Genomic DNA, 27,561 nt, shown 5'->3' with positions numbered 1-27,561 from the left:
TTTTTTAGTTTTCATAATATTATTTGAAAAATAATAACAATCTACTAATTATTATAATGGTATTAATTATTCTGTACTAAAAAGTTGGGTCCAAATATGGATTAAGTAAGTAGTATAAAATATTATATAAAACATATTTATGAATTTAGTCATTATTAAAAATTTTATTTAATTGAAAAATGATTTTTAGTTGTAATTTGCAATAAAACCCTTAAGTAATTATAATTATATAGAATTATAGTAATTCATTATATTCACCATCCAAGATTTATGATCAGCAGCACCACAGTTAGAACACCTAGGTCCATCATTTTCTCTCAGTGTACCATTCAATAAAGCAAGTTCTCTAAGTTGCATGCGCCTTAAATCATTTTGACCTTCTGGAACTTCTACACCTTGTTTTATAATTTCTTTAATCTACAAATAATGTTACATAAATATGTAGTTGAATAATAACAAATGTATAAAAAATACTTTGTTCACAGCTTTTTGAACATATTCAGGATTGTTTCCAGTTACATAAGCATGTAATGGCTCATCTTCTCCTGGTAGTGGTTGTCCATCTTTACGGGCAACTTTTCCTTCTTTGACTGAACCTTTACCACGGATAATAATTTTTGCACCAGTTTCTTTTTCCATTGCTAGAAAATACATAAGTATTAGATGATAATTTAATAGTAATTTAATAATTTTAACCAACATTTTAATGTATTTCCACGTGGTCCTATTAAAAGACCCACAAAATTAATATCAGGATGTTCATCTTGAGGTATCATTACTTTATCACTAACACGAATAACAGGAGGCCTGGAATTTAGAATTTATACTTATTAGTTTTTCAGCATTTATTTAAAATTTTAGTATTAATATTTACTTATAATCAGCAGGAGGTTTAAATGTAGGATTTATTGTTGCCATGCGTTGAATAAGTCTATGACGTTCTTCTTCCAACTTCTTACGAGTTCGATATTCTCTAGTATTCATTCGCTTACCATCACTGCTATAAATGGGTTCTGGTGAAGGTGATCTGAAACAATATTGGTGATTCTTTCTTGGTATCTAATAATTTAGCTCTAAATGTATAGTCTTAATGAAAAATAAAAATGTTTAAGGTCATGTAGACATTATATAATATATAAAATTATAAAATGAATGTTCATCATATTTAGATATGAAAATTTTTAGATTAACATCCACTGGAAGAACATGATTCAACTTCAAAAATTAAAATATAAATGCTAGATAAAAATATTAATGAAATCGTAAATTAAACTTAAAATTAAACATATTATGCCTGTTTAGGAAAAATTAATTATTCACCTAACAAAATTAATGAAATATTAATTTAATTAATTCACGACTGAAGGAAGGTTCCACATATCATTTTATAAAATATTTCTTCATTATTTGAAACAATAAACTGAAGTATAACTGTTAAGTACTATCTATAATTTAATAGAAAATATTAAAAAAATCACAATAGTAATGATTTTGCGTTTTAAATGTAAAATTAAAGTAGTGGAACTTTCCGTGGTTAATTATTAACCCTAATCTTAAAATAATCCCTTTAGGAATTTCTTTGTGTATTCTCTACTGAAAACAAAACAAATAGTATTATGAATGTCAATATTATGATTAGACCAAACCGTATAATGTATCGATAGTAGTAGTGCTAAATAATAGTTGATGGATTTCCAAATCAGTCAAACCTTTCTTCAGGATTAGATGGAATGCCCAGTTCTCCTGTCCTCAGCTTGCGTCCAATTTCTTCTATTTGTAGTTGTACTAAAATGTAAACGGGTTAGAATAGGGCAAAAACGCCCGGAAATTAGTACATAAAGATTAACATAACTCACAAATATTTTATAATAAACATTTAAATTACAGTTAAATAAAATATTTCATCATTATATTTATTCAGCACCATATTTTAATATTTTTTTTTATTGTTATTAATGATACTAATACTTATAAAATTTATTTTAATTAATTTTTAAGATTTATATATTAATTAAATTGTATATGTACAACATCCATAATTTTTCTAAGTTTTCATGCAAGGTCGAAATAGTTTTAATTTACCTATATGAGACAAAAATATATTAATCTTAATAAAATAAGAATTAAAATAGATTAGATGTAAGCATATAATAAAAATGAATACATCAAATATTACGAAAAATTCAGAAGCTAAACAATAAGTCAACTATAGTAAATGTAAAAATTTTATAAGAGCATAAAAAAAGATAATATATTATTATTTCTTTTTTTTATACTATTATATACATAGTATTTAATTTAGATAAATAATATTAAAGATTATAAATAATAAGGGATAATCATTTTTACAGAATAGATTTGAACATAGAGTTTAAATTATGGTTAAAATATTTGGTTTTGGAACATGCAAGTTTTTATAAACTACCATGCCCAAATAAAAATACAGTAATAACAAATTAAAAACATTGAATATGTTCTAGTTATATTATTACCTAAACCAAAAATATACAAATCCTTTCATATTCTTGTACATCGGGTTAGGTAGGTAGTAGTCAGTGCACTGTAAAGAAAAAAATGAATTCTATTCCATAATTTTAAGTACATAATTATTGTATGTACATAGATTGAGCATATTACTCGTATTTTATTTCTCAAAATCTTAAAAAAGAATAAATAACTGAACATATTAGCCTTATTTAAATAAATATTATAATTAATATGGTTTTAAATGAATATCAAACTTTAAACTGAAGTTTAATACACATGAACTAATTGGTTTACATCAAATAAGTTTATAGCTATACTATAGCTTATAAAGTATTAATGTATTATATAAGACAAGGTAAATAACAACAATAATGCCATATGTTTAAATCATTGTAACAGTTTGGTAGATATTTCTCAGCTAAATATTTCACTAAAAACAAAAAAATAATCCTCATATTACAAAAATACAATATAAAAATGAACTTTCCAATGAGTTACTTAATATTGCTTGTTTGCCCATACATACCCGGACAATACTGGATTATTTAAATTCATTCACCATGACTTAATGTTTTAGAATAAAAAACATATTCAACAAAAAACATTAATTTTTTTCATTTTTTTTTTTTTTTTTTTAATATATTACCTATTAATGTTATGTCATGCACATATTAAATTAATTTAAAAAAATTATTTTAATTAATATTATACAAAAGATATTGACTTACAAATATAAGCTTCCTCTTGTTCTTTAGTGAGATTATGAGGTAGTACTGTGGGCATGCCTGGTATAAATGTTTTCTCCAAGTCACTTCCACCCCATCTCGACTTCTTCTTCCGCTTACGGTCATTAGCATCAGAACCTAAAAATTCATACAAATTGTTAACTAAGTGCAATTGACTTTATATAAGATATATTCTTCATGAACTTACTAGACGATTCACGTTTACTTAGTGAAGTATCACCGTTCTGAGGTTGTACAAACATATTCATGTAGTTATTGACGCCCATGTTAGAGCTCATATTCTCAACCGACACTAAATCGTGAACAGCCTGCCACGAGTTTTACAAAGAAAAACTGAAATAGTCGTGTGTGATTATTATTATTTGAAGATTAAACGTACATTGCAGTTAATGATTGTTCATGGATATGATTCAATAATAATATACTTTACAAGAAACTTACCTATGCGAAAACGGTATCGGTCATTAAGTACGATCGTCACTTAAGTAGTTGACTACTGAGAAACTAATTACGAGGAGTCAAAGTGTCTAGCGTATGATCTGTAAATCATACAACAATGCGTCTGCCGACCTTTAAACAGGGCCTGAGAGACGAGAGTTGAGGTTCGGAATCTGGTATTGAGTTGATAAATTTATTCGTGTTTGTTGACGCCTACCAGCAGTACTCCTCATCAAAGCCATTTTTCGTTAAATTTCTATTCCATGACATAACCTTAATTTTTTTATCACTATACTTATCACTCATTTATTCGTAAGATGGTTTGAATTTTAGTCACATGCGTTCGTGTTGTGTACTTCGTGTATATATATTTATTATTTGATTGCATATTATTTTATACGTTTGTTTTTTTATTGAATATAATGTCGTTTTTCATTCGTAAAAATGTTTCGAAACGCAAAAAACCGCCGGTGCGCATCACTAACAACAACATTAAGAAAAAAAAGACTCAAAATCAAGCCGACGACGAGATTTCGTCCGATTCCAGCGAGTCAGACCACGATGACCAACAACCATACTCGTCCGAATCGGATGGTGAAAAGTATATTACAGCGAGTGAGAAAAAAGTTCAACTCGCCAAAAAGTTTTTGAGTGAGATTGAGGAGGAAGAGCGTCGGCGTTTAGAGGATGAAGACGATGATCAACAATTGAACAAAATGTTCTAAAACGTTTAAAAGACGACGTCCTCGATCAGAAAGGGCAATTAAAAACAAAATTGGCTGACAGTTTGTCGACTTCAACTGACATTGTTGAGTTGCGAAACAGAAACCACGTCAAGGCTATTACTTGCACTGTTATATCATCTAATGATAAGTATGCATATTCCTGTTCAAAAGATTCTTCCATAATACAATGGGACTTAGAAACCTGTAAAGTACACAAATCTCTGAGTTATAATCGCAAAAAACCTCAATATAATCCTACACACCACAATTATCCAGTCTTATCTCTTGCCGTTCAGATAATTATTTAGCGTCTGGAGACAATTCAGGTCTTATTGTGGTCCGAAATCCAATCACATTAGACTATATTGGATCGTTGACAGGCCACAAAGATGGTGTTACTGGTTTGAAAATTTGTAATGAATCAAACCAACTGTTCAGTTGCTCAAAAGATAAAAGTGTCAAAGTTTGGAATCTTGTTGATATGTGTTATGTAGAAACACTTTTTGGCCATCAGAATGAAGTTACCAACATGGACATGTTACAAAAGGATCGTTTAGTTACAGCTGGAGGCTTGGAGAATATTGTTAGAGTATGGAAGATACAGGATGAAACACAGTTGATATTCAATGGTACAGGTGGTTCAATAGATACTGTTCAAAAAATTGATAGTGCCCATTTTGTCACTGGTAGCGATAATGGAAGCGTCAGTATTTGGGGAACATTGAAAAAAAAACCGTTGTGTAATGTTGAAAACGCACATGGAATTAACAATACTAATGGTCAACCCAACTGGGTATCTGCAGTTGGAGCTTTAGAGAATTCAGACCTGGTAGTGTCTGGAAGCAACAATGGAATTATCAAGTTTTGGAGGTGTTCAAATAACTTTAAGTCATTATTACCATTATTCAATGTTCCTATCAAAGGTTTTATAAATGGACTAGTATTCACTAATGATGGTAGTCGATTGATTGTGGTTACTGGCAATGAACATAGATTTGGCAGATGGCACAATGTAACTGGTGTCAAAAACAGCTTGTATGTAATTAAATTAAACTTATTAAAAAATAAATTATACATGTCATAACTTGTTATTTTAATTCTAAAATATACAATTTTATAAAACTTTTTCTTAGCGAGTTGTTGTAATTGTTCATGGACTTTAGAAGGTGGAGATCTAAGAATTAAAGTACAAATAGCTCTCATAGCTACTTATATATTTTGTAATGATCCTATTATATGTATTTTTGAGTCTGCCAATACTATTCTGGTTTTGTAACATTTTTGATGGTAAATTTTGTCCGACCTCTTTTTCCAGCTAATCGTTCAATTGTATGTGATAAAGGATTTCCTTTTAATGTTTTTATGTTTTTCACCTAAATTAAAAAAAGATTAGAACATCAATTCAAAATATAGAAATAAATTAAAAATATTAAATTTATATTCACCAATAGGGTTAAAAATTATTTTTTAAATAAAAAAAATCTAAAAATTCTCCCCACAAGATCAATTAACAAGTGTTATTCATTTTCAAAATACCTATCTAGAATTTAACTTAAGATAATTTTTTGAATTTAAGATATTAGCATTCAATCAATAGATGAGGGGAAAGACAGCTGCCCAATTTCACTTCTCATACATACTTGGGATATAATTAGTAATGTATATCAAAAATTTAAATGTATTGTATCCAAATCATTTGATGTTAAAGATTGATTTAAAAGATTATAAAATTAAGTATCAAATAATTTCTTCTAAAACAATAGGTATGGCGATTATAAAAATCAATCTGGTAGGACCAGCAGATTATAATAAACAATCTAAATATTAAACCGGTTCTTAGCTAAATTATCTCTTTTAAGAATTAGCAAACAAAAAAGTATTAAGATTAAAAAATATACATTATTTTCCTGTTGTGACTTGGATAACCCGTGATACAATATTATGCCTAAATTCTACACCTTTTAGATGGATGACAAATGTTAACTTTGAAGTTAATGAATGATACTATAGTAGAGTATAAATGTATAATAATATATTAGAGATACATACTACAGATTGTCCAGTCTTTTTCTTTTAGCCAGCGCGTTTTCCACTTCAAACCCCATAGACAAACGCCTTGACAAAGTCTGCGACCTTCTGCAAATGCTGCGAGCCGATCTCTTTGTCAGCAACAGGATTTCTGATTTCCACGTTTCTAGATTTTACGTTGAACCTAATATCCAGTCGAAGGTGATTGATGACGGGCGTATAGATCAATAGATCTTTAACCAGTGTTCTTTTAGCGGCGGTACTAGCATCTTGCGCACCTCACGGTTGTCTGATGCCGACTGGACTTTTCTCAGGGAATTTTTTGTGAGGCGACATGACATACTGAAATTCGAGGGTCTTCGAACGTCGCACAGTAATCGTATATACAAATATTAATAAAATACGGGGGTAAAGAAATAGGAATACACAGACCACATAGTAGTACAGACAGTACAATAGTGGACTACACACACGTGCGTCGTGCAACAAATGAATGATAATCAAATGAATATGGGTCTGAGTGATAAAACTGATAAGCGATTCAAATTTGAAATTCTTGTTCAAATTTTTATTTCTTTATTTTAAATCTATGATCGACTAGAACCATTATTAATATTAATATTAGGTATATTACTATTAACATTTTATTTACTATAACTAGGTACCTAAATACTTCCTACTACCTATAGTACCACTGAATAAATAAATTAAATTTATTCTGTGCTATTACCTAACTTAGGTAGTCTGCCCATCGTCTATGTCTTATGCGACTACATAATGATCAATGGCTATTCACGTTGCAATTTACAAACTACAGTATTGAGTATTTGTCAAGGCCGTAACTGAAAAAAATATCTGGTGGGGGTCCAAAATTTTTGTTATATATAAACGTTGAAAATGTATAATCAACAAACTATATTCATCACTAAAATATTTGTACTTTTAAAATTTTTTTTTTGGGGGGGGGGAGTCCGGACCCCTGGACCCTCCCCCCAGTTATAGTCTTGGTATTTATGTATACTCAAAATTCAAATACACTATATACTATAGTCAAAACTGCGAAATACTGTAATGTACTAAAACGTAAAATATTGTAAATATTAAAATGTAGCCATGTAGGTACAGTTTTGTTTGTTCGTCTGGCCATCGAGTGAAAAATTTTATATTGTAAAAATAAGCCATTGACTGTTGCTCTAGAATTAGAGTTATTATGAAGTACGGGGCCTGATATTGTGCACTTGGTCTTTTATAACTTAGTAGACAGTACCTAGTTGCCCAGATTAGAATATTAGAGGTAGGTAGTTACTAAAGTTGCCTAATGCCAACGCTCGACACTATCGACGCATACGTCACTACTCTTTACTCACCGTTACACGTGAGGTCATGTGACTCGAGTTCTGGACGTTGAAATAATGTTGATTATAATTTAATTTATAGCATCTTAGTTAATAGCAGTCATATCTGAATAACTGATACAGGTCGTCTAGAAGTATACGACGGTGCTTAGCGGTCGGATTGTTATTAGTTGTTATTACTTTTATATAATTCAAGTTTAGCTATATTTTTTTCTGCTTACAGTCAAATACAGTGATTTTCATCAGAAAATACCTTTTATAATTAAGTTCCTTTTACAAATTACGTAATTATGCACACTGTTATTAATAAATATTCTTTAGTCTGCAATGCTACCAAAAATATATTGTGCGGCTGTCTCAAACGGCATTCGTCTCATTTCGTATATCACCCTGAACGGATTTCCGAAGAACTCGGTGAGATCATATTTTTATGAAATCATTACATTGGTTTTATTCTAATATTTATTGTTTAACACGTTTTAGGTAAAACTAGTAAAAAGAATATGTATCAGGCAATCAATAGTGCCATGGATTTGGTACTTAGCAAAGATTCAAACAGCGGTAATTTATTATAAATTACATTTTTAACCTTGTATATTTAAGCTGTAATTACTTGAGTCTTATTAATATTTCATACAAATTATAAAAATTTTCTTTTTGTATAGATAGATAAATTATGATAATTGGATGATTATTTTTATTTTCATAAATAGAAAAATTTATTTATCATTATTCAATAAGAAAAAATCTAACATATTCTAGTTCTTAATATAATTAAAACATTCAATTAAAATAATATTACTAATAAAGTAATAAATGTATTATGTTTCATTAGTACTACTTGATGAATACATTTATATATGAATAAAACATACTAATATATTCTATATAAAAAATTATACAACTCTATTTTTCCTGTATGTAAAATTGACATCCATTTTTATTAGATATTCGATTGAAATTATCTATTAACTTCAGGTATTATTTTATCATACACAATTAACATTTTGTATTAACGTGAAAAGGGTTTGATTCTGACTAACAAGTATAATTAATAGAATATTATGTTAGGTATAAAATGAAGAAAAGTCAATGGGTTAAAAGATAAAGAATCATGTACAGAGAGAATCTGTACATAATTAACTCATTAATAATTTGTAACTATTTTTCTATCTATTTATTGCTTAAAATAAACAAAAATATTTTGTCATGTTTGCTTTGAAAGTTTAATTTTACCTTTCTCTCTTCAACCAACAGTAAAGTTACTATAAGGTCAGATTAATATATCTAAATGATGATAATACTGTATAATTTATATGTTTTGGTCATTATATAATCATAATATTAATATTATAACACAAATTTGTCATACACCAAATAAATAATAATATAAATCAATTTATAAATTTTTTTGTATCATAGATTATGATTCATAATACATTTTATATTCTTGCACATTAAATTGTATGGGTACTGATATTTTAGTTGTATTTGGCGAAGACGTAGGATTTGGTGGTGTATTTAGATGTACTAGTGGCCTGCGTGAACGATATGGCGAGGACCGCGTTTTTAATACACCACTCTGCGAACAAGGTATTGTTGGTTTTGGAATTGGTCTTGCTGTAGCTGGAACCACAGCAATTGCAGAAATTCAATTTGCAGATTACATGTTTCCTGCATTAGACCAAGTATTTGAATAACGTTGTTCCTGAATTAAATCTTAATAATAATACTGATAAATTGTCATACAAAATGTATTTTTAGTTAGTGAACGAAGCAGCAAAATATCGGTACCGTTCTGGTAATTTATTTGACTGTGGTAAATTAACTGTGCGTACTCCTTGTTCTGCTGTTGGTCATGGAGCACTTTATCATTCACAGAGTCCTGAAAGTTTTTATGCTCATGCACCTGGACTTAAAGTAATTATTATTTTGAATTTGTGTCTAGTAATTGTTCGGTAAATATCTCAACATTTTATTATAATCAATTTTTGAATATATTCCATACTATAAATTATTATTAACATTAATGTCTCTAATATATTTTTACTCTGCATTATAATCATAAATTATTGTTAAAGACATTAATTAAGCGTTATGAATAGGTATACAAGCATAATTAATTTTGTGCAGTATGTTTAGAATCTTTAGAAGCATTCAAGTATTCTATTATATCTTGACATATTTTCTAGACATCAAATTTAATTAAAATGTTTACTTAATAAGTAAAATAATTTATAAATTCTTTGTATAAAAATTATTGCAGATTGTTATGCCTCGCAGTGCACTAACAGCAAAAGGGTTACTTCTATCTTGTATACGAGATCCAAATCCGTGCATATTTTTTGAGCCTAAAATCATGTATAGATTAGCAGTTGACGATGTGCCTGATGATGATTATGAACTTCCATTAGGAAAAGCTGATGTGTTGATTGAGGGTAAAGACATAACATTAATTGGTTGGGGTACTCAAGTTCATGTATTGCTTGAAGTCGCAGAAATAGCTAATAAAGATTTTGGAATTTCTTGTGAAGTAATTGATCTGGTGACCATTCTACCTTGGGATAAACAAACCGTGGCTAATGTTAGTAGTCAAATTTTTTTTAAATAAATACATTAATTTTTATATTTATTGAATATTCATTAATTAGTCTGTGAAAAAAACTGGCCGAGCTATAGTATCTCATGAAGCTCCCTTAACTGGTGGTTTTGGTGCTGAGATATCTGCTTCAATACAAGTAATTAATTATTTGTTATGCTCACAATATGATTATTAAACAATTGTTTTATTTTCAGGAAGAATGTTTTCTCCATTTAGAGTCTCCAATACGACGTGTGACAGGTTATGATACCCCATTTCCTCATGTTTTTGAACAGTTTTACTTACCAAACAAATGGAAATGCTTACAAACCATCAAAGAATTAGTTAATTATTAATGATAAACTAAGATTTTTAATTTAATTATTATTTGTTATTAAAATTGTACTTTTATAGTTTATTAAATTATTTTAATATATTTTTTTTTAAATGTTGATTTGATAAATACTCTTTTTTATTTGGTTTTAATTATTACAAATTAATCAAGTATTTAATTTAAAAAATAAAAATACTTTGGAAATTATAAATGATATCTAACGATAAACTTTGGTGTTATGAATTGGATAAAGTTTGGTATTTATACTTACATACTTTATAGTTAACGGGCTTCACAACCATTTGATGATTATAAAAAAATATTAATATCTATAAATAAAAGTAAATAGTTGTTAAGATAAGGTAACAGTTCGTCAGCTTATCTGTAGTGTTGTACAGTATGTGTCAGGTACCTAGTGTACCTAGTTATTGAGCAAGTCACTGAAATGGATGAGTTAAGTTTAAATTAACCCAAAAAATTATTTTAATAATGATATTAACATTCTAACAAATGTTAAGAGTAATAAATTTTGAGCTGAATTTTGCTGGTTCCATTTCGAACATCGCTGGACTTGTTGCATCGAGTTACTCTCATATTGAAATATTTCTACTTTTAAATTTGTGATATAATATTTTAATTATATGATATTACCTATGCCATGTGTGCAAACATCGATGTCCATTTTTATCAAATGTTTATATTAGAATTGCTTATACATATACAGTAAACACTATTTTTATTTAATACATAATAGTTCGTATAATTTGATTCTTTAAGATATTTATAGACATTTTTGTCATTTTTGATTTTAAAAGTTTTTTTTAATATCTAAGTATCAATAAAAAAATTGTCAATCCAAAAGCTTCAAAATATAATACAATGTTATATTGTTACTAATAAGTAGTTTATAATGAAACCTAAAATTTCTAAATATATTCAAGCAATTTTTATAGACATTTTAAATTTAAATTTGGAAAAATCAGTTATTTAAATGAAGAATAAGGATTTTAGTTGTTCGTAATTGAAATAAATAGAAAATATTTTTCGCGGGGACTTGACAATTTTAGTTACATATTAATAATATTATTATTATACTATTAAATTTTAGACACACAATCATATTTTTAAATGTAATGTTTTCGGAAAAAAATTATTCATCGTATCGTATTATTAATAGAATGAATAACTTTATAATATCAATGTAAATATATCATAAAATATATTTAGTAATTAGTACTATAGGCTGATAGAATTTCTTCGCTCAGAATCATTTTTCGTATGCAATAATTCATCATTAAATTCAAATTTGAGTAGATATCTGTTGAATACATGTAGGTATATTAAAGTCGAAAGTGACATAGGTATTCAATCTCAGTAATTAGGCACGGTTTAGACATACAATAGAACAGTTACCTAATTAATGGCTTTTTTTTAAATATTTTATGTGGCATCGGTGTGCGTTAACATTTTTTGATATTTCCGATTATCTTGAATAGTACCTACTAAGAAATGTCTATATTTGACTCACCAAAGTATAAACTATATCTAATTTTCTATCAGAAACTTCCTTCGAAGTTATAATCGTAATTATTTTTTATATTTGAACAAGTGTATTTAGTTTCAAAAAAAAAAAAAAAAACACATGTAAAATCAATACGTTTATTGCTTCGTTCAGAATCTAAAAAAATATTGTTAGGTATTTAATATTAATAATAATAGGCATGTTAAGTTATCAAATCAGTGGCAGACAAATAAATAATTGAAAAGTTTTGATAAGATTAACTCCATTAAGAGGGTTCTAAACGATAATATTATACAAAGAAAAATAATAAGTTAAGTATATTTGTAAATTTACTGTTTGTTTTTACAAATATTACAATATTTATATAATATGTAAGCAGTGCATACAAATTAAAAAACATCACACTCTAATATTACATTTTACATGCACCAGTTATTTGGGAGGGGGGATATTAGGATTATAAAAAATGTCTATATGGGCCTGTGAAAACGCCTGTGTACTAAACAGTAAAACTGTTGTTTTCATATAATTCGGTACTAGTTATAGATTATAGTGTAAATACTAAATAGTGATATAGTGTCTATTGTAATGTGTATACCAATAATTGTCACGAAAGTTTAAACATCTGTGTAAAAATATGAAAAGTTAAAACTACGATACTCGTAATTAAAATTATTAAATACTGAAATTCAAGAGAAAAAAAAGTAAAAACCATCCTACTATTGTTAGTGATACAGGTAATATTATCACCAGATTAGGTTAGGTTTATACAGGTTATATAAATTATAATTTAATTTGCTCAAACTAAAGACACACGAAGATAATATACTTGTACAATATGAGATATATTACTATAACTGAAATAGAAAATAGACAGTTTCGTGGTTTTTAGTTAAAATAATTAATATAGCTTCAATGAATAAACAAAAAGTTGAGTATAATACAAGCCCGAATTAAGATAATTTTGGGCTACAATTTTAGGGACCCGTAACCATAATCAAAATATTTGTGACCCATAAATAAAAATATTTCAGACAAAAAAACATTATATTTATAAATGTATTTCTTATTTTTTTAAATACAAAAATAAAAATTTTATTTGTATAAACAATTGTACATATTTCTTTTGATAAACAAAGTATACTATTATTATTATATCAGAATATTTCTAAAATAATTTTAAAAAAAATATACTATTCGTCAGGGGCCCACTATTGCTTGATATCCGTTGTGGGCCCAGAGCCATTCCCCCCCTGGTCCCCCTTAATCCAGGCTTGAGTATAAACTAACAACACCTACAACGTGTATGAAGGTATAAAGATGAAACCAAATATATCTACTCGCCATAGGTGAAAATGGCCCCCCTGGCTTAGCCCCCTACATTTTTTAAATTTTTTCAAGAAATTTAAGGTTAATTATTAGAGAAAATTATAAAATGTAAAACGTAATTCCTAATCAGGATATCCAATAGGTATGTGTTATGTGAACATTTAAGCTTCATGTATGAATTTTGCATTGTAAATTTGTAATAAAATAAAAATGATTGAGCTATATGTTAATATTTTATAACGACAACTATAAAAAGTTATGTATTATACGCCGTTAAATAAATAATTTTGAAGTTTTTATATACATTTTATATAATAGATGTTACAATACAATTGTAAAATATATATGTTGGGGGTGCGGAAGGCTTCCCTCCGCGGGCCTATTCTATGTTTATAATTTTAGTCCCCTCCTTTTAACAAGGCAAATTTACGCTTATGCTACTCATCCTTTTGGTCGTTCATAACAAGTTTATTAGAATTATGATTTGCAAAATTTCAAAACATCCGCTATAGTTAATTAAGGACCTATTCTAAAGTACTTAGATTTGTAAATCTTAAGGAGTACTTATCCTGTGTAGACGATACAAGCTTATTTTTTTTCAATTAATGAGCACTACCCCTTTTGACAGTTAGTTGTTAAAAAGATGATTTTTTTGAAAATGTTGAAGTATATTAATCAAAATTCAAAGTTACTAGTTTCGAAGTTAATAAAATGATTAATACAAATATATTAGTCTTTATTATAAATAGTTTTATAAAAATATATTATCCATGACCTATGTTACTCGTATTATGAATTATGATGGATCAGAATTAGAAATAGTAGGTAAACAATAATCATTATATTAGAGCGAATAAAACAATATTTACAATAAATTTATAATATTTTCATTAGAATAATATTTATTACTAAAATATTTAATTATTCATATTTCAAACATATTATCATTATAGATCTATTATTCTTAGTATACAGATGGCTATACACAATGTTAAAGAGCTCAAAAATTATTCGTTTAAATTTCGATTTAAATGCATGATAAATTTAAAAAATGCGATTCTCGTTTGAAAAAAAAAGTTTTATCGTTACAGGACACTACTTAGATGGTATAAAAGATCAAGTACTGAAAACATGTCTTTTAAGTATATTTAAACGTTTTAAAAATCAGAATTCAAATAAATTTATTATTTAAGGAAAAAATGAAGATGACAATCACGCTAAGTGAATCCACTAAGTAGAAAATAGGTAGGGGTTGGGGGAAAAACAAAAGTATTCAATATACTCACATATGAAAAAAAAATTCATTTTCATTATATCGAACCTACATTATACAGTATTTTACATTATATAAATATATTGATGTATGTTTATTGTTTTGTCTAAAAAATGACCATCGAGTATCGATCAACTGCCCACCGACCTACCAAATTAAGTGGGCAGTTGCAGCTTCCCCTGCTCACCTAGATATGCGCTTCTGCATGCACCGAAAAACATAATACCAAATAATCGTCAATATACATAATTTATATATATTATATACCTATATGCTATGTATAAAAATACGCAGTATTAATGCGATAAGATATGCAAATAAAAAAAATTACGTTTAGAATGACCACACACATAATAAAAACCTAAGGTTTGATAAATAATATCTCATTGTTTTTATATTTTAGTATTTTGTTAGTTTTTAATTTATGTGGTTTAATGTTTTTTGCTCCGTACATTTTGTCATTCTACATTCATTACCAAAGTGTTCCTAATCAGTACCCTTGTTAAAAGGACATTTACCGTGTTTATAATTAAACTTGTATTGTTTTATGAATACATAAGTAATTTTATATAAAACGATACCGACAATTAGGCCATTAAAGTAATTATTTTCGATTAGGTGAATAATTTCACATAATTTTTAATATACGAGTATTTATTTAACACTGCAGCGTTTCTTAAACTATGTTCCACGCGAAGCTTAAGTAATTTTGTTTTAAATTGTCAAGAAAATTACTTTAAAATACCCAACTAACGATTAGTAGCAGTTAGTGGAGAAAAACATTTTTGGATTATAGAAAAAAAATGTACTTTTAAAATCTATTGCGTACTTATAATGCTTAAACGGTATAAAGAAATAAAATTTGAACGTCGTCGCTGAAACAAAGAAAAAAGTAGGGGTTCCACGGATAAAAAAGTTTAAGAAACTTTAGTTTCGTACTGATTTTTAATTTCAGAATTCTGGAGCGGAAATTTTTATCTTGTAGAAAAACATCGAATGTAAAATTATCTTTAAATATTTTAATAAACGATAAAGTACTGCATTTCCTAATTTTTATTTAATTATACTTGTTTTATTTTTGGTACGATTGTTTTTTTTTTTGTACTATAATTTATTTTGATAAATATAACAATTAACAATGTTTAAATTATTAAATATATGTACCTATTAGTATTATTTTAGTAAAATGTTTATTAATTTATAACTTAACAAAGTCATATCTGGGAGTTCAGGATAAAGACTAACCGATACGCGAATTATATTTAATTATAGTTTATATACTCTCAACAGCTATAGCAAGAGAACAGTAGAGTGTGCATTTAGAGTGTTATCCGACAAATTGAGGATAATATGTGCAGCAATAGATTATAAATTATGTCAGATTTCGCAGATGAAATTATTTAAGCCTATTACATTTTACATAATTTTTAATTCATCAATGGGGTAATGCAATTTCGAAGAACTTCATGGGGAATTTGCTTATTGGTCCAAGAGTTAAAGATATGTGCAATAGATACACACACACACTAGGCAGACAGGTCAGAGAATTTTTTGGGCGCTGGTCAATACCCTTTTAGTTTAATTTTATTAAATTATAGATTATTTGTTACATTATGTAATTACGGGTCGGAATATCTATTATATTTTCAGTGTGTGTACGATGCGTAGAGGCGTTGTAATGTTGTATTAGTTATAAGTATATTCTTTCGAAATGCTTAAACGTAGGCGATTATCTGATAATACATACCTACATACAGTATTTGAATGTAATTGTTTTTGTTTCACAAGTGCATTTCTTATTTATTACGTATCACCTAAAAACAATTTGTGTTCATAAAACAATCACTTTTTACAAAATATACCTTTATAAGTTTACTAAAAATATTAAGCCTTACTTTTTGTAGATGGAAAACAATGTAATTGTGATAATGTAATGATAAATAAAGTTAATTAAAATCATTTGATTTTAACAAATTTTGAATATTAAATGTTAAGTACTTACCTTTTAAGTGATCGAAAGTTCATTCTAATCATAAAATATCACTTCAGCAACAAAATTCCATGGCTTTAATATTTTTGTCACGATAATCGCCGATACTAACATTCCGTAAGCATGGCTTTGTCTCAAATTTAACTATATATGACATAAAATATGTCGTAGAGATACGGACTTCAGTGCTTAAATCAAATCAATATAATCGGGAGTGCCTCCATAAACCTTATAAGTAGTAAATATGTTAGCATTCTTAGCATACAGTCTATAGGTCCATCTGGTTACGTTCAATTTTGCTGTGCCTGTGTTGTAATCAATGTAATCCATGAGCTGCGGAGAATAATATAAACATATTCGATGAAAATGTTACATTGCACACGAAAGAAAGTCGATGGGTGAACTGTGAACACAACATATTTAAATAATATCAACAAACGTTTAAATCATGTAATTTAATAATGATAGTGCTTCAGCCTTCATTGTTTGAACTTACTTGACAAATGTATACGAGTGTATCGTGTCGGATCCATGCTCAGTCGGCACCGTAGTGGTATACAGGTTGTCGTAGATGCGTTGGTGCTGGCGATCGGTCGCGGTGATGAGATATCGAAAATGCCGTATCTATACGTTGTGCGTTAGTCACGCAGATGACCAAAAATAATATTCAAGCATAATTAATAATTATATTATGCTCTTAATAAGACATGAATTCGTTCTTTTATGTATAAAATAAATTAGAGCTCAAAACAGGCTGTGAGAGAGAGGTAAAACAATATTTTTACCTCATTACATAAAATGTCAGGTTAGGCTTATGGTTACATCCCCATGGTGGCGGTCCCCACCCTCAGAAAAAAGATTTTCCTAATACATAATATAATAGGTTTTGTATATCGATTATCATTTAATATTAATGAAGTAGGTGTATAGTTGAATTTTAACAAAAAATGTTTATAATTTCGTATTAGGTACTAAGTTATAAATAAAGGGTTCATTGTATGACGTATGTACCTACACTATACGTTCGAACCCCTACAGATTATGTAGGTGCCATAACATAAACAAGAAGTCTTTAATCTTTGAATTCATTGTTTTTTTCAAGCGAGTACATATATTACATGCTATTTTCGATTTATTTCACAGTATTATTTTTGTGTCAGAGAAGGTTGAATATATCATATTTTAAATGCAAACTGTAATAATTACACGTATTCCATTGAAATTTGTGTGTGTCATACTTTAATACCTTTATAGATATAAATTATTGAACATTGTACAATATTCTATTTCCTATACATACATATATGTATAATAATATTGTTTGTATATATTATTGTATCGGTAACTATTATTGTAAAATATAACCACGATTGTGCGTCTCACGTGGCGTTTAAACGTACCATATAGGTGTACATAGGTAATATTACTTATATCGAATTTTAATTAAAAATTTACCGTTTTTCATTCGTCACATTTAAATACATTATAATTATATATTTTACATCCATGTACATTTTAAACTTCAGTTTATACAGGAGATAGGTATACCCATATCAGCATTATATATGTGCGCGTGTATTATGCACTAATATAATATAATTGTACGCTTATAGGTATATATACTGTCATATTACTCATATTATACTATATGTATTATATACGTGTAATATCGTTTGTACCTATAAGAGTATGTCATATACCAATGTACAATAAACTTATTTACTTATACATCTACAGCACAAAAACGTCAACCTTGCCGCAGGACTAAGCCGTGAGTATGGCAAGGCCGTCGACGAGCATAGACCGCCCTGCCCCCCTAATCACCGCGGCCGACAAGCCTGAGTGCATAATATTATATACCTAACTATACTATGTATATACACGAGTATCATATATTATATTCTTCGATACATACATTTACAAGCATATATTCATACAGGGTGATTCACCATGTATGTTCAACCCCATTTTTTCCTCTAACAATGAAATTATATTCAATTTCTGAGTTTTGGAACTTTAAAATATATACACTTAAACGGCATACTTTCAAATACTAAGATTTGTCATGTACCATTTTCAGGGTGTCCTGTGGTAAATATAAACTTTTTTCCACAAGAAAATCATCCTTTTTAAATCATTTGGCAGATAAAATGTTGATAATTTTAATGAATTTTAATAGATATTCTAACGAGTGATTTTTAAGTTATATAACTTTGTATACTAAGGATACGTTTGAAATAAATGAAGACTATAATTGATGGAAACTTATGTACCTAATTAATATTAATTTATCAATATTTTATTATAGGTAAAAATATCCGAATATAATAAATATAATATAGATCCATTACTACATTATTTTATATTTTTGCAAAACCATATTTAAGGTTTATTACCTTGATTATATATATACATAACTCAGATACGGCTCGTTCAAATGTTGATTTAGATACTTCAACATTTTCAAAATAATTATCTGTTAAAAATCGCGCAGTAAAAAACATTGGGTTTCGTTTAAAAAAAAATTGATTATATCGGTACCTACAGGATATTTTTTAAATGGTTTAGAAAATCTAAATTATTAGAAATACGAGTATTATATTTAAAAATTCCAAAAATCAAAACCATGATAAATTAATTATCAATGAAATAAAAGGGATGAGAGTACTTGGTGAATCACCCTGTATATGTATATGATAAATATATATACATGCACACGTCATATCTACACCCATTATCATGATCAGAATTGGGTCACTTGCGCGGGACAGCACTTTCAGTTTTCAACCGGTTTTTCGTAGGTATGTAATTCGATAAGCTCGCTTATTATATCTATTTTATATTGCAATACATACCTTTATATTATATTGCATTGAAAACACACGAAAAAACGAATTCCTCCGGTCGGCAATTATATTACATATTATTATATGCTGGTATACCTGGATGGCTGGGTATTATATATTTGATATTTTATTGTTATAGTCAACACACGCGTAAGGCCGTATCGCTGTATCGGCTTGCACGCGATTGCCACTGCTGTAGCTGCAGCTAGTACACATTACTGACGCATTTTTCCGTTCAAATGTAGGTATTTAACAATAGTAAGTACTATTAAAAAAAAAAACAATTAAAATTATTATTTAAATAACTCGGGTTTTAAGTATACGAGATACATTGTTGAACTTAGATCAATTCTCCACATCAGTAAGTATTAATATATTTTAGCCGTAAAAAAAATAATTAAAAAAATACTTTGTGGTAACAAGACTCCTTTAATCACATTCATTAGACTAGATTAGGTCCTTAACGAATAGGTTAGGGCAGTGTTTCTTAACTTCTTTTACTCGCGGAACCTTTGCAGGAACTTGAACGTTTTGTGGAACTCCCATATAATTTTTGGAGCTATTCTATGTTAGAATCATAATTAAAATAAAAAATATTTATATTTTTCCGAATTTCTCATGGAATCTTTGGCATGGGTTGACAGAACCCTTAGGTTCCGCGGAATACCAGTTGGGAAACACTGGGTTAGGGAATTGATACTGATATCATATTATTGAAGTTCTTTGTCATACAAATTACTGTTTTGGTAGGTTAGTACTTAACCTGTAGATGTACTTGTACTATACATCATAGTCTGTACTCTGTAGTAATTAAGTTGTACAGGTTCTCGCGTGAGGGGTAGGGTCAGTGGTGCACCTATCGAAGTTTAAAAAATGGATTTTAACATTTTAAATAATCTAATTATAATTATTTTTCACATAAGTATAGTTTTCCCTTTATTTTTTTATGGGCAAAAAAATGTAACTGTTTTTAAAATGATTTAGTTGAAAGAAATTTCAAGTAATTATTGCTTTTGAATATTTATAGAGTTTACTATTTTCAGCATAAATGCAGTTACCTCATTTAAAATTTTCTTTTCTAAATGCGTGTTTTAAGGCGCTATATCTGAAGGTGTTTAAAAAATTCCTAACGTAACGTCGTAACCTATACCTGAACTTTGACAAAAAATTAAGGTTTTTGGTAAAACTTTTATTGTGTATAATGTAGTACACTTTAAGACTGAATGTCTTATAAATTCTAAGACATACAAGAACATTTTTTAAAAAATGAGCATAGGTCACTGAAGTACATGTTATACCCAATGAACTTTTTTTCTACAAATGCCCCCGGTGGTATAGTAATTTGAGCATTTTAGAAATATGTACTAATATTTTATAGTTTTATTAGTTATTAGTCTAGCATCTTTAGTACATTTTATACATATTTTAATATACCTTTATTCACATACACTAATCGTGTATTTCGACGATTTTTCTGAGGATAAAAGATTATCCCACTTCCACAAAAAAAAAAAAAAATAATTGATCAATAAAAGTTGTTAACTTGTTAATTACATTGATTATCAACAGAATTACATTGATTAAATGGTTATTTTTACAAATGTTTCATTTCCTGCTTATCCTGTTTAAGATACCGATATTTATCCATACTCCTCTATATTTAATCAATGATTTTAAATTAATTTTTTTTCGGTTGTTTTGAGTTATTATTTAAATGACGTGGCTTAGGGCAGCTACTTAATTTCGAAGAAGAACTCCAAAAATCCTAATTTTAATAAATTCATTTTTAAAGTAAAAAATGTGAGTAAACATGCTTAGTGAATCATCCTGTATGTATTATACTATATAACTAACATATATATTTGCAACTGTGTAATAAAAACAATTTGATTATAACCGGGTCAAATTCGGTGTCATTGTACCAATGCATATAAAAATATGTTGAATATACACCAGCTATGTTATAATAGGTGCTGAGTGCTGACTATTGCAGTTGTCTGTGCGCGCGTGTGTGCTTATTATACCTACTATATTAGCGATGCGTGTAATGGCTATAATGAGAATCTCGTTAATTAAATTAAATGTTTATGCTACGGATGTTTTTCGTTAAAATTTCTATCATTAAATAATTAAGACCTACTGTTGTTAACGTCATCGATTACAATAGTATAATATTATATCTATATATATATACATAATTTAAATTATAATGTACATTTGTTTACACAAGTATTCTTGTAATATAATTCAAAAATATGATTACGTGCGTTCAGGCGTTTAAAAACAAATTTAATTTCAAGGATGAATAGGAACACACATATTATAAGGTATAACAAATAATGGTAGTTATGTATATGTTCCAGAATTTTCACAGGATTAAACGTATAACACACATAGAGTGATCCACAAATCATGCTCTTATCTACGTTTTCTTTTAATAATTTTTTAAAATTTTGGAATTTTGGAATTTTAAAATAGGTATAATACTCAAGAGAATACTATATATGCATGTGCTATCTTCGTCTTACAAACATACAAATATATCATATTTGAAAATATACCATATTTGGGTTCAGTAGAGCTGAATTTATCTATTTAACTTTAATAATAGAGCGGATTATCCTATTATTAAAGTTAAAGGTAAGAACATTATTTATGCTTAAACTTTGGTTTTTTTAGATATTTTAAGCAAGAGTGTGGCTATGCATATTGTAAATATTAAAAGTTAAAAATGTTCGTAGATATTAACTAGATAGCTTAAATATTAAAATGTCGAAAAAGCCAAAGATTGATGATATTCTCACATTTAACTTTGATAATAGTTAATTTACTATAGTTTAATATTAGCTTTTATAGTTAATAACACATAATTGATTCTACTAAATGAATATTTGTTACCTATTTTGTAAGACGGAAACAACACATGCGGGTGTACTAACGTCTTTTTTTATTAAAGAATATACTTTCAAATTATAGAAATTACTTGTATTACACAAAGATTAAGGAGTATCCTGTGACAATATACGCTTCTATTTCAAATGAACATTTTTATCTAACTAAATAAATGTGCAAACGAGTACTTAATTAGTTATTAAAATGCTTATACAAAAAATAATAGTCCTTGAAAATGGTATACACAAATATTAATACATTTTATATATAGATTATTTTTAGTTTTTACATATCATTAATGTTGATATAGATTAATATTAGTTACTAAAATGTTTAAACCACCATAGCCTTTATATCCACCAAATATATTATCCTTTGTATACACAAAGTTACATAACTTAAATTCTATTCATTCGAATTTTGATTTTGACAGGTCATTAGTCTTAGTCATTATGTCAACATTTTCAGAAAAATTATTCTCTAAATCATTTTTAGTAGAAAAGGGAGTTACTCGTTTCAATTATAGAAGTTTGTATCTCAATACTTCTTAAGTATTACAAAAAACCTCATATAATTTGAAAATCTTTAAGGATATTTAAAAATTCCAAAAAAAAATGTTGAATACTTCATTATTGAAGAAAAAATTGGGCGAGCACGCTTGGTTAATCACTGTATATATTAAGGACATCAACTTGAGATAGATCTAATAATACTATAACATGGTTTATCGTACGATTATTTCGAATCAACATTCAACACACTGAAGGATATTTACTTGGACGGGACGAAGATTATATGAAAAACGTGTTGTGTGGCCCACTAGCCGTTTTTATCCACGTTCGATGTGACGTCTAATTATCAATATAGGTACCTATAATAAATTGTTCCTATATGAGACTGATCTATGGAAGCATTATTATTGTAAACTATATATAATATATAATTATACTCGTAAGCGGGTAACTGTGGTAGCTTACGCTTCGTCGTCCAAAGGGTGACTTTATCACATGCATCGTAATTTATAGAAAATAAATTATTTTGATATTTATGGCAATATTTGAATGTGATCAAGTGATTTTTCGAGTATTTTTATTTTTGGACAAAATGGCGAGTGCAGTAATTGGTGTTTTACTTTCTTGTAGGTATACAGAACATAGCATAAATTGATAAATAGCAATAGCCAATAGGTATACTATGTTATATTATGGCAATATTGTGGTATACCGCTTACTAACTGAAAAATTCAGTCAATCACAATAACGCCTAATTTTTTTTCAGAAATCACAGTTCACGGAGTTATAACGGTAGAGCAGTGTTTCCCAACTGGTGTTCCGGGGAACCTAAGGGTTCCGTGAGAAATTTGGGAAAATATATAATAATTAATAATAATTTTGATTTGAGTAATGATTTGAACTTAGAAAAGCTACAAAAATTTTACGGGGGTTTCACAAAACTTTTAAGCTCCTGCAAAGGTTCCGCGAGTAAAAGAAGCTGGGAAACACTGCGATAGAGTATGAAATCGCCTTTATAGTCAGCAGTGGCGGCTCGTGGGTTTTTAATGAAGTAGTGCACATCCAAAAAAAATATAACCAATATAATATATATATATATATTATAAATTGTATTAAATAATATTGTTTACAAATTTTAGTTATTTACAAATTACTTTTTCTTTTGCTTATACCTATTTTTACAAGTGTCAAGTACCTATAATAATAGTAAATACATAATAATAATAATAGTAATAATACATTTTCAGGTAAAAAACTATGACAAAGTAGATACAAATTATTATATTTCAGGTACATATTTATATGTTAAATCGATTCTCCTCTCTTTTTTTTCTGCAAATCTGTTTATTACTTCTTCGTTGAAGTTTGGAATGTTGTTGATCATCCGTTTTTCGATCGATAACATAGCTAGTGCTGTAAGTCGATCTTCTGTCATTGAATTTCTCAAAAATGTTTTAATACGTTTCAATGTAGAAAACGACCTTTCGGCTTCAGCTGTAGTCATTGGAATAGTTGAAATTATTTTTAAAAGTTTGTAGCTTTCAGAAAATATATGTATTAAATTATTTTCAATTATAAATTTCAATAAATGAACTGATGAATTGATATCACGGAAATCGGTTCTTTTGTAGAACAGTTGTAGTTCAGTTTTAAGTTTAGTAACATCCAAAAAAGGATATGCTTCAATTGTTTTATTAAAATGGTCACCTGGGAAGTTATTTTCGTACATAAGAAATTTGGTAGATAAAAATAGGTGCGAAGCATTTAAGTGGTTTTTATAATCAAACCGTTCTTTAACGTTGACAATAAAAATGTCACATACTTCTTTTGCAGCGATTTTTCTTGTTTCAATAGTATCATCATGTTTTCGTTTTTTCGTTGGATGATTTTGAGAAGTTTCAAAGATGTTATCAATATTCTGTCTTTCTTTTAATATATTTTCTTCGAACCGAAAAATTGCCTTTGAAAGTTCTACAGGATCCATAGTTGGTTTTTGTAGTTGATTATATAAAATATCAACATGAGGCATTAAAGAATGAAACACTCTTAACCAAAATATAAATCTATCGTCAATTAACATCCGATGCAAAGCTCCAGCTTGATTAATTGCTATGGTTTGATTGAATGTTGATTCAATTTCTTTCATACATTCAATTAACGACTCAAGATTCTCATACACAGTATTTACTATTCGACTTTTAAAATTCCATCTAGTATTAGATGATCGAGGAACTCTGTGTTTAACAATTTTATCTAAAACCGTAACCCGCTGCGGACTGTTGGAAAAAAAATTGGTTATATCAGTTAGGTTTGAAAAAAAAATTCTTATCTCACGATTTTGTGAAGTTGCTTGAATTAAAATTAAATTAAGCTGATGAGCATAACAATGTATGAAATGTGCATTTTTATAACTATTGTTTATTATTTTTTGTACACCATTGAGACGTCCACTCATCACGTTTGCGCCGTCGTAACTCTGACAAATCAACATATCTGGTGACTCTAGGACTTTTTCCAAATTAAATATTATACATTCAGACAACGATTTCGCATCGTGTCCAGTAGGATTGAAAAATCCCCAAAATCTTTCTACTGGTGTTCCATCCGATAGTAAATATCTAAATATTATTGACAATTGAAACTGAGCAGATACGTCAGTTGTTTCGTCAGCCATTACAGAAATATATTCTGCTTGTTTTATTTCATTTTTAATTCTTTGTTGACATACAGCTAAACAACATTCTAGTAAATCATTTTGGATTGATTTGGATAAACCTTTAAATACCGAAGAGTTCTCAATATGACATTTTAGTACCGAATCTAACTCTGAACTAAAGTTTATAAGACCTCGAAATACGCCGGGATTCTCTGAATTTGATTTTTCATCGTGACCTCGGAGTGCAAGCTCAAATGCTCCACAAAATTTAATACAATTTATGATTTTATTCAATATATAACGATTATGACTTATTTTTTCATTGTATTGTTTGATATTCAACCGATATGCACTAGAAAGTTGTTGTCTTATGTCTTGTTTCCCTAATAGTTTTAAATTTAATTGAGAATTTATGTGTGTCATTGATTTTTCGTGTGTTTTGATTTTAGAAGTTAAATGAATTAAATCGTTTATTCCATTCTTTACCCAAGCGGCATCATTAGATTTTTGACCAAAAAGTAGACAGGGAAAACAATACAAACGATTTGTTTCTGAACAACCACAAATCCAGTCATTAGTTTTATATATATCATTTTTAAATTGTCTTACATAATCTCTCGTTTTACATTTAGTAATTTGTTTAATATTTAAATCTGGAGTAGGCCTACCTTTATTTTTTATTTCCATCTTTTTCTCCAACGAGATTGATGAAAAATTACATTGCAGTATTAATTGCTGTACTGAGTTCATTTTAAAAATTGAAAACAAATACACGAGTAATAATATATTAATATACGTTAATGTCGGTCGTCGATAATAAACAGAAACACGATGGTCACGATTAATAATGTTTTGAATTTCCGATAATGATCGACTAGCTAATATTATCAGCTGATAATCGAAATAATATAATAAATTAATGAGAGTAAAAATAAACTATAATAACATAATAATGCCGATGCCGACGCTCAGCGACGCGGCGACGTCGAAAATAATTCGCTGAAAATAATTTAATTGGTTATGTGCACACAAACAAATGTGCACACCAACTCCATTACAACGCGGGCTGCGTGTATCGACTTGCTTCAATTTTTACACTGTACAAATGTGCACAATGATTGTGTGCACAACTGCACTACTATAATAATACACGCCGATACCGTTCCGTCGCGGACAGCCATTTAGCAGTCGAAATAACCCAATCCAAATATTAAACATAAATACATAATATTATAATATTATTATTTTCATAATACTCTGAATTTATATTTTTATATTTTGAAAATAATTCTTATTACATTACAGGTACTTAGTTGTATTATTATGATTTGTTTTCAATTTTTCTTGAGTTTAGGTAGGTAGTGCACGTGCACTTGTGCACATACACACGAGCCGCCACTGATAGTCAGTCTGAAGAAAACGCGGTTGTCGCCGTTCTTTTACGTTGCGTCCGTTGTGACGCTCGATCTAAAATTTTTCACGCCACCGTTCGTGAATCTGTATTTATATCTCGACGACATAAATTTATCTGTAAAATTACATAAGTAAAAGTTAAGTATATTTTGTAAATTTGTAATTTTATTTCAAGGCCTTAATTTAATTATATTCATATTTTTTTTTTACAAATATTGTTATCTTATTGATAGAATTTTTATTTATAAATCTAGTTAAAATAAATGCATCATTGACGAATCACGAAATTTTGACATTGATGAGTAGGAAAGAGGATGGTGAGTGGGTAAATAAATGAGCAACGTGAAAGTTTTGAGTACGAAAAAGACACTCACGGCCATGCTCGGAAATTGGATAGTATTTTTCGGGGGAGGGGGGTAGGAGTGGCTACTTAA

The 27,561-nt window shown here is 28.2% G+C and overlaps 3 protein-coding genes and 2 pseudogenes across 3 annotated transcripts; 2 read left to right on the top strand and 3 right to left on the bottom strand.

Moving 5' to 3' along the window:
* Nucleotides 1-252: 252 nt before the first annotated feature.
* On the bottom strand, nt 253-3,878 carry LOC113552665 (splicing factor 1-like; the record flags this gene model as incomplete). Its single annotated transcript, XM_026955511.1, has 8 exons — nt 3,675-3,878; nt 3,421-3,566; nt 3,216-3,350; nt 1,710-1,785; nt 875-1,027; nt 701-807; nt 475-641; nt 253-417 (listed from the first exon to the last, which is right to left on the bottom strand). Coding segments are annotated over exons 2-8 (894 nt in total), but the record flags the coding sequence as incomplete, so codon positions are not given.
* Nucleotides 3,879-3,996: 118 nt separating this feature from the next.
* LOC113553580 lies at nt 3,997-5,444 on the top strand (annotated as a pseudogene).
* A 74-nt stretch (nt 5,445-5,518) lies between these two features.
* Nucleotides 5,519-7,071, bottom strand: LOC113552664 (annotated as a pseudogene).
* A 462-nt stretch (nt 7,072-7,533) lies between these two features.
* Nucleotides 7,534-10,814, top strand: LOC113551481 (2-oxoisovalerate dehydrogenase subunit beta, mitochondrial-like). Its single transcript, XM_026953747.2, has 7 exons — nt 7,534-8,193; nt 8,263-8,340; nt 9,265-9,467; nt 9,544-9,699; nt 10,046-10,363; nt 10,431-10,517; nt 10,576-10,814. The coding sequence occupies exons 1-7, from the start codon at nt 8,070-8,072 to the stop codon at nt 10,714-10,716; spliced, it is 1,107 nt and encodes a 368-aa protein (XP_026809548.1). The 5' UTR covers nt 7,534-8,069; the 3' UTR covers nt 10,717-10,814.
* A 13,523-nt stretch (nt 10,815-24,337) lies between these two features.
* LOC113552663 lies at nt 24,338-26,401 on the bottom strand. The gene is made up of 4 exons (XM_026955510.1): nt 26,341-26,401; nt 25,548-25,971; nt 24,670-25,334; nt 24,338-24,552 (listed from the first exon to the last, which is right to left on the bottom strand). The coding sequence occupies exons 1-4, from the start codon at nt 26,399-26,401 to the stop codon at nt 24,338-24,340; spliced, it is 1,365 nt and encodes a 454-aa protein (XP_026811311.1).
* Between the last annotated feature and the right edge of the window lie 1,160 nt (nt 26,402-27,561).

This window comes from Rhopalosiphum maidis, chromosome 2 (genome assembly GCF_003676215.2).
Source record: "Rhopalosiphum maidis isolate BTI-1 chromosome 2, ASM367621v3, whole genome shotgun sequence".
Taxonomy (NCBI): Eukaryota; Metazoa; Arthropoda; class Insecta; order Hemiptera; family Aphididae; genus Rhopalosiphum; species Rhopalosiphum maidis.
Note: the sequence above shows the minus strand (reverse complement) of the source record. Positions and strands in the feature narration are given on the sequence as shown.